At 52.1% G+C, this 13940-nt stretch overlaps 1 protein-coding gene and 1 long non-coding RNA gene across 3 annotated transcripts in view; both read right to left on the bottom strand.

Annotated features, from left to right (window-relative positions):
- Nucleotides 1-2940: 2940 nt before the first annotated feature.
- The window catches only part of zgc:77784 (uncharacterized protein LOC402947 homolog), a 408273-nt gene continuing 397273 nt past the window's right edge, over nt 2941-13940 (bottom strand). Inside the window, exons 2-3 of the mRNA XM_052523954.1 lie at nt 3786-4112; nt 2941-3077 (exon numbers count right to left, since the gene is read on the bottom strand). Of these exons, the coding sequence (XP_052379914.1) occupies nt 2941-3077; nt 3786-4112 (464 nt within the window). The remainder of the gene's footprint in view (nt 3078-3785; nt 4113-13940) is intronic.
- On the bottom strand, nt 11780-12564 carry LOC127923826 (uncharacterized). Of its 2 annotated transcripts, none has more exons than XR_008115643.1 (3): nt 12409-12564; nt 12001-12102; nt 11780-11898 (listed from the first exon to the last, which is right to left on the bottom strand). It is a non-coding gene; the product is annotated as an uncharacterized LOC127923826 (long non-coding RNA). The 2 variants fall into 2 exon arrangements; XR_008115730.1 differs by lacking the exon at nt 12409-12564 and adding an exon at nt 12154-12172.

The raw sequence follows: 13940 nt of genomic DNA, 5'->3' as shown, positions 1-13940 counted from the left end.
GGTAGGACAACATCTCTAAATGACAAATGGCAAATTCATGAGGCTGGACTTGCCAAAAATAGTTAACCAATCAAAAATCACCACAATCTAAACGACACTTAATATTCTCCATAACATAAAGTAGCTTAAATCATGAAGGTATGATAATTGAAAGAGATCATCAGGGTCCTTCAACAGTGACATGATCAATGTGTATATATTCCCCTCCCTTCTACTTTACCACATTTGTTTTGATCCAGGGAATCAAGTGTCCTTGGGCTCCTAAAACAGGTTGGTCATTCCCAGAGGGCAGACGGACACTACAGACAAGTGAGTTTTCTATGGCGACTTTCATTGTTTTCCAATAAATACATCATGATTTGCACGTATAAAATGTGTTCTCATGAATAGATATGCAACGATAACATTATCAATGATATGCACCAGGAAGCGATGACCAAATGAATGCACAATGCTAGGCCTTTCCCGACTGCAAACACCAGTTCCAAGTGACCATGGAGTAAAGTATGGGTGCTCTTGGGTATATGAGCACCTGTATACCACACGGGAAAGTAGAACAAACATGTCCTCTGATGTGTGCAGGCATGATGTCACAGAGATATACATGAATGAAATGACTCAGGTGTGTGTATAGGTGCTTCAATACTCTGACCCTATAGGGCACGGTTTAGCCCTGTGACAGGATGTTTGGAGAGCTAAACTCAGTCCGTGTACTGGACTGGTCTGGCCAATCTGGCCCATATTAATAATGCAGGGACTCTTCCCTCTCTTCCCCCTCTTCCCTTCCTTCCGCTCCTCCCCCTTCCTCTCCTCTCCTCCCTCCTTCCTCTCTCTTCCTCTTCTCCCCCTTCCTCTCCTCTCCTCTCCTCCCTCCTTCCTCTCCCTCTCCCTTCCTATTCTCCCCCTTCCTCTCCTCTCTTCCCCCTCTTCCCTCTCTTCCCTCTCTTCCCCCTCTTCCCCCTCTTCCCTCTCTTCCCTCTCCTCCCTCTCTTCCCTCTCTTCCCCTCTTCCCTTCCTTCCGCTCCTCCCCCTTCCTCTCCCTTCCTCTTCTCCCCCTTCCTCTCCTCTCATCCCCTTCTTCCCTCTCTTCACCCTCTTCCATTTCTTCCCTCTCTTCCCCTCTTCCCTCTCTTCCCTCTCTTCCCCCTCTTCCCTTTCTTCCCTCTCTTCCCCCTCTTCCCTTTCTTCCCTCTCTTCCCTCTCTTCCCCCTCTTCCCTCTCTTCCCCCTCTTCCCTCTCTTCCCTCTCTTCCCCCTCTTCCCTCTCTTCCCCCTCTTCCCTCTCTTCCCCCTCTTCCCTTTCTTCCTCTCCTCCCCTCTTCCCTCTCTTCCCTCTCTTCCCTCTCTTCCCTCTAATGCAGCCGCTGGTGGTGTTGAGTGAACGGAGCCCAGTGTGGTGTCCAGAGCTCAGCCATGCTCCTCGACCCAGCAGACACGGTCTTCAATCTGTTTCAGAGCTGCAATTCAATTATCTCACCGGGGTCCTGCTCAACCACTCGTGAGAGAGGTGGGTAGAGGTGGGAGAGAGAGGGGGGAGGGGGGCAGAGGTAGGTTCAATACAGGGGAAGAGGGGGGCAGAGGTGGGTCTAAGGGGGAGGTGGGGGGGGCATCACATATAAAACATCTGAGGGGGAGGGGGGGCATCTGATTTGACATGGATTAAATGTGTGCTAATGCGATTGGCAGCAAGGTTAGAAGCATAGTAGGGATGGAAGGTGATGATAACCCTAATCACTACTGTAAGCCCCTGCAAATGGATTTAGTAGACCCCCAAATCACCTCTCAGCCGCCTCCTCCTCCTATAAGACCTGGCTCTAGTTACCATCCAGAGAATGGAGAAGGCCTGGACTCCATCATTGTCATTTTTCATCTTACATCGATCCATAGATCAAGCTGCTGTCACACTGTCAGCACCTGGGGGCTTCTGGGAAGCCCGGGGGAGGGGCCAATGGGAGGGGCGGGGACAGGATCAGAGGCGACCGGTTGGCCCAGGCAACCAACCACAATAACGACCCTGTAATTCACATAGGACATTTTGCTAACCCCCACTCCCCATCCCCACAGCTACCACAACTAGGGTGGCAGGGTAGCCTAGTGGTTAGAGCGTTGGACTAATAACCAAAAAGTTGCAAGATCAAATCCCCCAGCTGACAAGGTACAAATCTGTTGTTCTGCCCCTGAACAGGCAGTTAACCCACTGTTCCTAGGCCGTCATTGTAAATAAGAATTTGTTCTTAACTGACTTGCCTAGTTAAATAAATGTAAAATAAAATAAATTAAAACTGGTCATCCACCCCAGTAAAGGCATGTTGCAACCACCAGCTCCCACAGTCCATATTCCTCACAGACACACACACACAATCCCATGATTCCATACATCCAAGGAATCCATACACAATTGTCATCAACATAAGCTGATTTAACTATTAATTTCCTTTATGTATCATCATTCCCCAGTTCCAAGATGGATGGCCATTATTTTCATAATAATGCATAAAAAGCGTTGTGCATTGATCAACTGGGGGAGCAGACTTCATGAAAGCCTCCTCTCACTTAAGCTGCCAGTCCAGCCAATTCCCCTACGGCCCCAGTCCAATACTGTTTCACTACTAATGACCTGAAACCTGGCAGCCCAACTCACTCTTTCCTGCCCTATGCACAGCAAGTGGAAGAAGGGTTCAAATTAAAATCACAAAATGAATACCTAAAACACAGTTTAGGTCTCTGTGTGTCTAAAGGCATGGTGCAGAACAAACATAAATATTCCAGAGAGTTAACTTAAGGAACCGTGGGCCCTGGAACCTTCCACAGAGCCCAGAGGGTGTGTGGACCCTGAGTGTCTCTGTGAGACAGGAGCCCCTCCATGGGAACCCTACTTAGATCCAGTTGGGTGCTCATCTTCAAAGGTAAGCTGATCTTTGGGTCAGCAGCAGCCTGCCAGTCAGTGTCTTCCAGCACAGCACCGGCAGCCCATATCAAATGTCCATGGGGAGATTTCATCTGTGGTTGTTGCTCCACCCTCCCACCCACTATCCCTCTGAGGGAGCTCTGCCCTGGCATCATCCAGCTCCCTGTAGTCTGACAGTTGGACAAGTCCAACTCAAATGGCTGCCAGATCGCTCACTAACCTCACTAACCTCATAGACCTCAAACACCATGATCCCTCCCCTGGGATAGAACGTCTATCACATCCCCACAATTATGTCTACTCAAAATACAACACAATTCTGTATAATCATCTCTTCAAAATATATGCCAAAAAACAATGAAGGCACAGATCAAACATTCTCTTAAAAGTAGACCTCACCCACTCCTAGCTTGGGTTTAATGCATAGAGGATTTCTCCAGCTCTTTCAGACACTCAGCAACAAGAAGATGAAATAAACACTAGCATGTCATGTAATTACAGAGTCTATTCGTTCTATTAAAGGTACTCTGATCCCCCGGCTTAAATTTATTTTCAGAACAAACACAGTGCAATTTCCTGTAGTTCACAAAGACAAATTGTATTCTTCTGAAATAATAGCATTATTAAATGTTGCCAGAAAACCACGATGCCCAACAACAAGACAATGTTTTATGTCTCAGTCTGTCTTGAGGCTTTAAACGTAAACCCTGTCATTCCTTCTGGAGAGCAAGGGACAAACTACCTCTGTCTGCTTTTTCCATCAGTAAGGTTGGTAAGGGAAATCATTCTACCCATACAAACACGGAGAGCAACATAAACAACATAAGAGGACAAATGAGAAAAATAACTAAATGTTATGTAGTTAATTGTTGACTCACATGCTACTTCCAAGGATGCATTGCGACTGACGGCTTCTCCCAGGTAGTTGCGGGCGACGCAGACGTAGGAGCCCTCATCCGGTTTGGAGCGTCGTCCGTGGACGATCCGTAGGAAGAAGAGGGAGCCGCTGGGAAGGAGCATGCGGTGAGACCGCGGGTCGTCTTTGTCCGTTTCCACCCGCTCCCCGTCCTTGTACCACTCCACCGTGGGGCTGGGCCGCCCCTCCGCCTTGCAGTTGAGGGTGGCCGGCTCCCCTTTGGACACGATCAAGTCAGAGGGGTGCTCCACAATCCGGGGTGGGGAGTCCTCCTGACGCAGACGGGATCCTGGGAAGAGAAGAGAAGAAAGAAAGGAGGTGAGGAACACCACAACATGAAGAGTAGACATAATATGCTTTTAACAGCTCACTGTTTTCCTGAAACTAGATTTCTTCATTCTATCATTCTCAACTCTCTCATACAGTATAAACATCCCTTAGAGGCAGGAAGAGACTATTGAAGATGATCCTATTAGCATCCATTCAACTACCATAGCTATAGGTTCTTCTGCTTGTTTGTTCTGTCTTTCCACCTCATCAGGTGATAGGAGGACAGCACTCCAACCACCAGTCCAACCACCAGTCTAACCACCAGTCCAACACCAGCCATCTGCTCCTCTCAACCATACATTTAAGGCCTATTGGGTAATTGGACCCAAGAGTGAACAGAGTACGGCGGCGCGGAGACAGCATACATCTGAACCCCAGCTACACACACACACACACACACACACACACACACACACACACACACACACACACACACACACACACACACACACAAAACACACATTCACAAAGGGGAAAGAAGAGGGGGCATTGTGGACACAGCCACAAACAAAAGTATATCTGTCCCCCCACTGTCAGAGGTCTGTATCTGTGTAATGTGACTGTTCCGTAGGCTGGGTCTGGGTCTGGTGGGCCAGGGCTGGGTCTGGTGGGCCAGGGCTGGGTCTGGGGGACAGGGCTGGGTCTGGGTCTGGTGGGCCAGGGCTGGGTCTGGTGGGCCAGGGCTGGGTCTGGGTCTGGTGGGCCAGGGCTGGGTCTGGTGGGCCAGGGCTGGGTCTGGGGGACAGGGCTGGGTCTGGGTCTGGTGGGCCAGGGCTGGGTCTGGTGGGCCAGGGCTGGGTCTGGGGGGACAGGGCTGGGTCTGGGGGACAGGGCTGGGTCTGGGGGACAGGGCTGGGTCTGGTGGGCCAGGGCTGGGTCTGGGGGACAGGGCTGGGTCTGGTGGGCCAGGGCTGGGTCTGGGGGACAGGGCTGGGTCTGGGGGACAGGGCTGGGTCTGGGGGACAGGGCTGGGTCTGGGTCTGGGGGACAGGGCTGGGTCTGGGGGACAGGGCTGGGTCTGGGGGACAGGGCTGGGTCTGGGTCTGGTGGGCCAGGGCTGGGTCTGGGGGACAGGGCTGGGTCTGGGGGGACAGGGCTGGGTCTGGGGGGACAGGGCTGGGTCTGGGTCTGGTGGGCCAGGGCTGGGTCTGGGGGGACAGGGCTGGGTCTGGGTCTGGTGGGCCAGGGCTGGGTCTGGTGGGACAGGGCTGGGTCTGGGTCTGGTGGGCCAGGGCTGGGTCTGGGGTGGGTCTGGGGGACAGGGCTGGGTCTGGGGGACAGGGCTGGGTCTGGGGGACAGGGCTGGGTCTGGGGGGACAGGGCTGGGTCTGGGTCTGGTGGGCCAGGGCTGGGTCTGGGGTGACAGGGCTGGGTCTGGGGGGACATGGCTGGGTCTGGGTCTGGTGGGCCAGGGCTGGGTCTGGGGGGACAGGGCTGGGTCTGGGACCAGGGCTGGGTCTGGGGGACAGGGCTGGGTTTGGGTCTGGTGGGCCAGGGCTGGGTCTGGGGGGACAGGGCTGGGTCTGGGGGACAGGGCTGGGTCTGGGTCTGGTGGGCCAGGGATGGGTCTGGGGGGACAGGACTGGGTCTGGGACCAGGGCTGGGTCTGGGTCTGGGGCCAGGGCTGGGTCTGGGGGCCAGGGCTGGGTCAGGGCTGTGTATGGGTCTGGGGGGCCAGTGCTGGGTCTGGGACCAGGGCTGGGTCTGGGTCTGGGGCCAGGGCTGGGTCTGGGTCTGGGTCTGGGGGCCAGGGCTGGGTCTGGTGGGACAGGGCTGGGTCTGGGTCTGGTGGGCCAGGGCTGGGTCTGGGGTGACAGGGCTGGGTCTGGGGGGACAGGGCTGGGTCTGGGGGGACAGGGCTGGGCTGGGTCTGGGGGGACAGGGCTGGGTCTGGGGGACAGGGCTGGGTCTGGGTCTGGTGGGCCAGGGCTGGGTCTGGGGTGACAGGGCTGGGTCTGGGGGACAGGGCTGGGTCTGGGTCTGGTGGGCCAGGGCTGGGTCTGGGGGACAGGGCTGGGTCTGGGACCAGGGCTGGGTCTGGGGGGACAGGGCTGGGTTTGGGTCTGGTGGGCCAGGGCTGGGTCTGGGGGGGGCTGGGTCTGGGGGGACAGGGCTGGGTCTGGGTCTGGTGGGCCAGGGATGGGTCTGGGGGGACAGGACTGGGTCTGGGACCAGGGCTGGGTCTGGGTCTGGGGCCAGGGCTGGGTCTGGGGGGCCAGGGCTGGGTCAGGGCTGTGTATGGGTCTGGGGGGCCAGGGCTGGGTCTGGGACCAGGGCTGGGTCTGGGTCTGGGGCCAGGGCTGGGTCTGGGTCTGGGGGCCAGGGCTGGGTCTGGGTCTGGGGCCAGGGCTGGGTCTGGGTCTGGGGGGCCAGGGCTGGGTCTGGATCTGGGTCTGGGGCCAGGGATGGGTCTGGGGGGCCAGGGCTGGGTCTGGGACCAGGGCAGGTTCTGGGTCTGGGGCCAGGGCTGGGTCTGGGGGCCAGGGCTGGGTCAGGGCTGGGTATGGGTCTGGGGGGCCAGGGCTGGGTCTGGGACCAGGGCTGGGTCTGGGGCCAGGGCTGGGTCTGGGTCTGGGGGGCCAGGGCTGGGTCTGGATCTGGGTCTGGGGCCAGGGATGGGTCTGGGGGACAGGGCTGGGTCTGGGACCAGGGCAGGTTCTGGGTCTGGGGCCAGGGCTGGTTCTGGGGGCCAGGGCTGGGTCAGGGCTGGGTATGGGTCTGGGGGGCCAGGGCTGGGTCTGGGACCAGGGCTGGGTCTGGGGCCAGGGCTGGGTCTGGGTCTGGGGGCCAGGGCTGGGTCTGGGGGGACAGGGCCAGGTCTGGGTCTGGGGGGCTAGGGCTGGGTCTGGGTCTGGGGGGTCCAGGGGGGCTGGGTCTGGGGGGGGACAGGGCTGGGTCTGGGGGGACAGGGCTGGGTCTGGGTCTGGGGGGCTAGGGCTGGGTCTGGGTCTGAGGCCAGGGCTGGGTCTGGGTCTGGGGCCAGGGCTGGGTCTGGGGGCCAGGGCTGGGTCTGGGGGGCCAGGGCTGGGTCTGTTAAAATTCTATTCCCCTGATGTTCAGAACATGGCCTCTTCCTTTATTGTGAGAATAACACTGGGCCAGGGCTGTGAGTCTGGCCACTATGATAATGCTGCCCCAGCCCAGTCTCAGTGCCATGTGTGTCTCTCTGTGACCAAGTCTAAACCCTGCAGATAAGACGCCAGAGGCCACATTTGCATCACTGAGGCCCTGCAAAAGCTCCAGACAAAAGGGTTTGATCCACCACCAAACCGTCACACATGCAGTCCTGGAGCACAACGAACAGGGCTTTACTCTGCCAAATATTTACTTTGTATTGTGCTCTGCCTTCCGAATCCTATCCAACACCCCCATCTAAAACTCTACTCTTGCTGGCAGCAAAATGTTGATCAATAAATGCAGGATGTATTGTTACGAGCCACCTCACAGTCAATGAAAAATATAACGCAATACATTGCAGTTAATAGTCTTGACGGAGCAGAAAGGATGGTGTTTGGCAGTGTGCAGTGTAAGACTGCAGTGTCAGGTGTGTGTGGGTACAAGGCTATGCCCTTCCCTGGGGGCAGTAGTGTAGGTGTGAGTCAGTGAGGTACTGTATAGAGGAGCAGTGTACTGTCCACACAGCCCATTATGCTTTCCTTCTTTCTTTCTTTCTTTCTTTCTTTCTTTCTTTCTTTCTTTCTTTCTTTCTTTCTTTCTTTCTTTCTTTCTTTCTTTCTTTCTTTCCTTCTTTCTTTCTTTCTTTCTTTCTTTCTTTCTTTCTTTCTTTCTTTCTTTCTTTCTTTCTTTCCTTCCTTCCTTCCTTCCTTCCTTCCTTCCTTCCTTCCTTCCTTCCTTCCTTCCTTCCTTCCTTCCTTCCTTCCTGCCTGCCTGCCTGCCTGCCTGCCTGCCTGCCTGCCTGCCTGCCTGCCTGCCTGCCAACCTGCCTGTGTCAGGGCTAACTGCAGTTAGACATACATTAGTCACAGCACATCAGTAGATTTTTTGCTCTTTATTAAGCTGGGTGGGCACATGTTCCACTCCCTGTCTCACCTCGTTCCCTGGGGGTAGGGCAACACATTGTACCCAAGCCCTGTCCTCTGCTACAGGGACATAATGTACCCCAGCCCTGTCCTCTGCTACAGGGACATACTGTACCCCAGCCCTGTCTTCTGCTACAGGGACATACTGTACCCCAGCCCTGTCTTCTGCTACAGGGACATACTGTACCCCAGCCCTGTCTTCTGCTACAGGGACATACTGTACCCCAGCCCTGTCCTCTGCTACAGGGACATACTGTACCCCAGCCCTGTCCTCTGCTACAGGGACACACTTTACCCCAGTCTGGTCCACTTTAACAAAGACACACTGAGAGAGAAACCTGCCATTCAGCAATAAAACACTTCAAACACCTGTGTGTGTTCGTCTTAGCAGGGGTCAGGCAGATCAGACAGTGGTGTATTGACCCCAGAACAGGGCCGTTGTCTGTTCCTCTCTCCACCTAATTTGGGCTAATTCCCTCCATTTCCCTGACATTGATTAGCGATCAGGCCTGATGGCCAGGGCCTAAGTGGGGCCACAGACAGGGGCTTGTAGGGGAGGGGATAGGGAGGCACAATCAGCTCCTGGTGTCCATCTTCCATTGATCTAATCTCCATGGATTTGTGTAGCTGCTTCACTATACATCTGCTATTGGTTCTGAAACGAGAAAATCCATGCCAGCCATTTGCTTTTTCTATTCAATAACGGAACTACTCTCCCCTGGCTCTCGTTCGCTTGCTTTTCCCACCTCTTCCTCCATTGGCAGTATTCGGGAAGGTAAGCACCAATTCAGACGAGCCTTGCAGCCAGTGTCTCTGACAGTGTTGGTGGGTACGGGTTCAGGTTAGTATTGTGGTGCTAAGTGAGTTAACGGATGCAGTACTAATTAACATGATGACATAGATAAATGGAGGGTTGAGATAAGGACTTGGGGACCCTCTCCCCCAGATGGAGTGTCAACGACACATTCATTCCGATCTCATTGGAGCATCTGCTTCCCCCACAATCCACTGGGTCCACAGTAGCTCTACACCCAAACCAACGCCCAGGCTCCACATCGAATCTGCCGTGACTCGATTCAGTCTAATTTATTTTAATCCAATTTGTTTTCCAATCTACTGCCTTCTAATTACTTAAACCTTCAGTCTCCATCTGCTCTCCTGTTTCCTGTGGAAATTTACACAGCAGATGCATCCACAATTGTCCTTTCCCTGCCAGGCAAACCAGAGCTGTGTAGATGGAAGGGGAGAGGGGCAAACGTGACTTGTCAGACTGACCTTCCTGTCTAGAGGAGGATGGTTAGGCTACTATATATTCATCCAGTAGTAAAACTGATGCCACCGCAATGAATCTGTCCATCTACATGTAAATGAAACGGTTGATAGGAAAATTGCTAAACATTTAACACCTGTGAAATGATGCCATCTGACACAGCTGAGTAACCCCAGTGAACACACACACACACACACACACACACACGCACATGCACACACACACACACACACACACACACACACACACACACACACACACACACACACACACACACACACACACACACACACACACACACACACACGCACATGCACACACACACACACACACACACACACACACACACACACACACACACACACACACACACACACACACACACACACACACACACACACACACACACACACACACACACACACACACACAGTGATGTCCCCTAGCATCACTGTCCCCTGGCTGCCCTCCTCCCTATGTGATACCCCAGCCACAGCTGGACCCAGAGACAGAGAGGAGGTGAAAGGCTAATGCATCTTCCCATCAGCCACTAGGCCATACAGCTCACCAGCCTCCTGACTCACAGGAGAGCGAGTCAATTTGCGCCTCCTATTGGTTCTCCTTTCTCACAACCTTTATGGTAAATATGCTTTCTGTTGCCCTCTTAATGTGATCATTGGTGCTGTGCAATGAAGTGCTCTCTGAGCTGAGGTGAGTGCACTTCACAGAGTCTCAGGGCACACGTTCCAATTAAACGGCTGTCTTTTCCCTGCTAGGCAATGACACCACCACCGTGGCGCACTGGGCCGAGCAGCCAGGCATCCAATCCTCAACTAAAGCACAGACCAGGGAGCAAACAAAGAAGCACAGAGGAGAGGGAGGGGATGATATGAGGGATGATATGAGGGATGACTGCACCCACTGCCTTATCTTTTGTGTTTTTACTCAAGGGGCTTGACCAAGATTGGGAACAGTCCTTAGATGCTGTTGTAGTGGTCTGAATACCTCTGTGTCTTTTTCTTGTGGCTCAGATCTAGCAGGGCCTTTCTTCAACATAGATTTGTTAGCAAAACATCTATTGACTGCCAAGAAGTCATAAACCGAAACATTAAAACAAATCCCAGAAAACACATTGACACATAAAAACCTCCAACACACTGACATTTGTTATGAGAAGTTTTGACATTCTCATTTTGGAGCCAGAATGTTATCGCTGTTTGGCCAAAGCCACCTGTTTAACTGCATGTGTGTTTGAACTCCTTCTCCTCTCTCACTGCCATGGATAGAGGAGGCTATAATAGTAGCATCATATCTCCCCACACAGTGACCACACAAGAAGCAGCTCTCTATCTATTATCTTTAGCACACATGTATTCATATGTAGAGCAGAAGGTTGGGCCTTTGATCATCTTGTTGTCATTGTTTTTTTAGCTTCCAGGAGAATTCACAGCTCACCGACCAAATCAATACCCGCAACTGTCTGCTCCAGGGCAGGAAAGAAGGGCTCCCCAAAGAGACATCAGTTATTCTGCCAACAGACAGGAGAGTGTGCATATCACAGGTATCCAAGGGCAACCTCAGACCCATACGTTGCATGTTCCAGTCACATACCCCATAAACCACCAGATAGAAACCCTGGCTGAGACTCCATCAGCTATACATACATACACGTACAATGAGGCATCCATTCTGCATGAGATACAATACATACAAAATGTATACATAAAAAAATACATACATACATACATACATACATACATACTACATACATACATACATACATACATACATACGTACATACATCTTGGTTGTCTACTCTGTATATCTCTCCCTCCTCTCCCTGTACCTTCATTCTCTCTCCTTCTCCCTCTCTGTCCCGCCTGTGTCCTGTCCCTGATGTGTAGGGTGACAGGACCATATCTGTCATGTCATCAGAGGGGGATGTGAGCAGGTAGTCGGGGGAAACTGGGGGTGGCGATAGGATGATGTTACTGGTCGCCTCACGCCTCCGTGCTGGCCTGCCGTGTCACCCCGCACATGGCCCTCTCAGCCCCCTCTGCTACCCAGATTCATCTTCTTTAGGGGCGCTGTCAGTGGCGTCACACCACACTGGCCCTAACACAGTCACCCAGACACCAGGGCTGTGACGATACCAGGAGTTTAACCAGAGTTACCTTCCCATGTTTTTCCATGGCAAAAATGAAAACACGAAGCAGACCAATCTCCTTGGTCCTTTAAAAACCTGCTGTATGTAAAATGATATGAGCTATAGCATGGAAAACAGGGCTGTTTACTAAAGAAGTTTGATCTGATTCTTGTTTTGTTTCCTTGCTGGCCCTACTAAAAACACAGCTCATCTCTAGGAGACACCCATACATAACACAGCAACTTATCTCAGAGAACACATCAACCTGTTATCTCCTCTGGAATCTGACCTATCCTATAGGTTCTAACACATCAACCTGTTATCTCCTCTGGAATCTGACCTATCCTATAGGTTCTAACACATCAACCTGTTATCTCCTCTGGAATCTGACCTATCCTACAGGTTCTAACACATCAACCTGTTATCTCCTCTGGAATCTGACCTATCCTACAGGTTCTAACACATCAACCTGTTATCTCCTCTGGAATCTGACCTATCCTATAGGTTCTAACACATCAACCTGTTATCTCCTCTGGAATCTGACCTATCCTACAGGTTCTAACACATCAACCTGTTATCTCCTCTGGAATCTGACCTATCCTACAGGTTCTAACACATCAACCTGTTATCTCCTCTGGAATCTGACCTATCCTACAGGTTCTAACATATCAACCTGTTATCTCCTCTGGAATCTGACCTATCCTATAGGTTCTAACACATCAACCTGTTATCTCCTCTGGAATCTGACCTATCCTACAGGTTATAACACATCAACCTGTTATCTCCTCTGGAATCTGACCTATCCTACAGGTTCTAACACATCAACCTGTTATCTCCTCTGGAATCTGACCTATCCTACAGGTTCTAACACATCAACCTGTTATCTCCTCTGGAATCTGACCTATCCTACAGGTTCTAACACATCAACCTGTTATCTCCTCTGGAATCTGACCTATCCTACAGGTTCTAACTAACCAACCCCTGAAGACTGGAATCTGACCTATCCTACAGGTTCTAACTAACCAACCCCTGAAGACTGGGTTCTAACTACAACCATCATCTGGAATCTCTCCTAGAGGTTCTAACACATCAACTGGATCTCCTCTGGCTGACCTATCCTACAGTGATCTCCTTTGCTCATCAGGTGCAAAGTTATCTCCTCTGAGATTCCAGTTCCATCAACTGCAGTGAATCTGACCTATCCTACAGGTTCTAGTTATCTCCTCTGAAGACAGGCAGGAAGACATCAACGGGAGGAAGAGGGTTCTAACACAGGAACCTGTTATCTCCTCTGAATCTGCATGTAGGTTCTAGGAATCAACCTGTTATCTCCTCTGGAATCTGACCTATCCTACAGGTTCTAAGAGAGACTGGCAGGACCTATCCTAGGAAGAAGACTGGAATACAGGCAGGCAGGAAGAGAAGGCTGGTGGCAGGAAGAGGTGCAAAGCAGGTAGGCAGGAAGGGAAGACAGGCAGGACAGGCAGGAAGAGAGGCAGGCAGGAAGGAAGGAAGAAGTTCATCAGCATGTAGGCAGGAAGAGGCAGGAAGAGAGGCAGGTAGGCAGGAAGAGAGGCAGGCAAATGGTTTTATTTTAAAGAAATCAATCCTAAAGGGAAAAGCAGGCAGGCAGGAAGAGAGGCAGGCAGGCAGGCAGGAAGAGAGGCAGGCAGGCAGGCAGGCAGGAAGAGAGGCAGGCAGGCAGAGACTCATGCTCTGAACTCTGCCTGAGCCCATCACTGTTAGGTGCTAAACACTGAAAGCACACACTTGACTGTCAGGGTAATTCCAGGAGCTGCCCCAAACCCAAACCTTCCACTGCAGTAGACATGCTCTCTCTGACTGTAACAATGATCAGACTGCATTGGGCAGCCATGTCTTATTGACTTTGTGTCTGGTCTGTGTATTTATCATTTTCCTCCCCTGCAGTTACAGTATATAAATAGATACTTGAGGGAAAGAGAATATCAGATTCTACAGCAATGGGCCAGGCTGATTCAGGCTGATTCACATACCCTGCATTTCATGTAGCTGCTATTCTCTCTCTATCCGTCTCTGCCTCTCTCTGCCACTCTCTCCAAAATCATCCATCTCTCTGCCACTCTCTGCCACTCTCTCCAAAATCATCCATCTCTCTGCCACTCTCTCCAAAATCATTCATCTCTCTGCCACTCTCTCCAAAATCATCCATCTCTCTGCCACTCTCTCCAAAATCATCCATCTCTCTGCCACTCTCTCCAAAATCATTCATCTCTCTGCCACTCTCTCCAAAATCATTCATCTCTCTGCCACTCTCTCCAAAATCATTCATCTCTCTGCCACTCTCTCCAA

Source organism: Oncorhynchus keta, chromosome 1, assembly GCF_023373465.1.
Source record: "Oncorhynchus keta strain PuntledgeMale-10-30-2019 chromosome 1, Oket_V2, whole genome shotgun sequence".
In the NCBI taxonomy this organism is placed as follows: domain Eukaryota; kingdom Metazoa; phylum Chordata; class Actinopteri; order Salmoniformes; family Salmonidae; genus Oncorhynchus; species Oncorhynchus keta.
The sequence above is the reverse complement of the archived record's forward strand: the minus strand, read 5'-3'. Positions and strand labels throughout refer to the sequence as shown.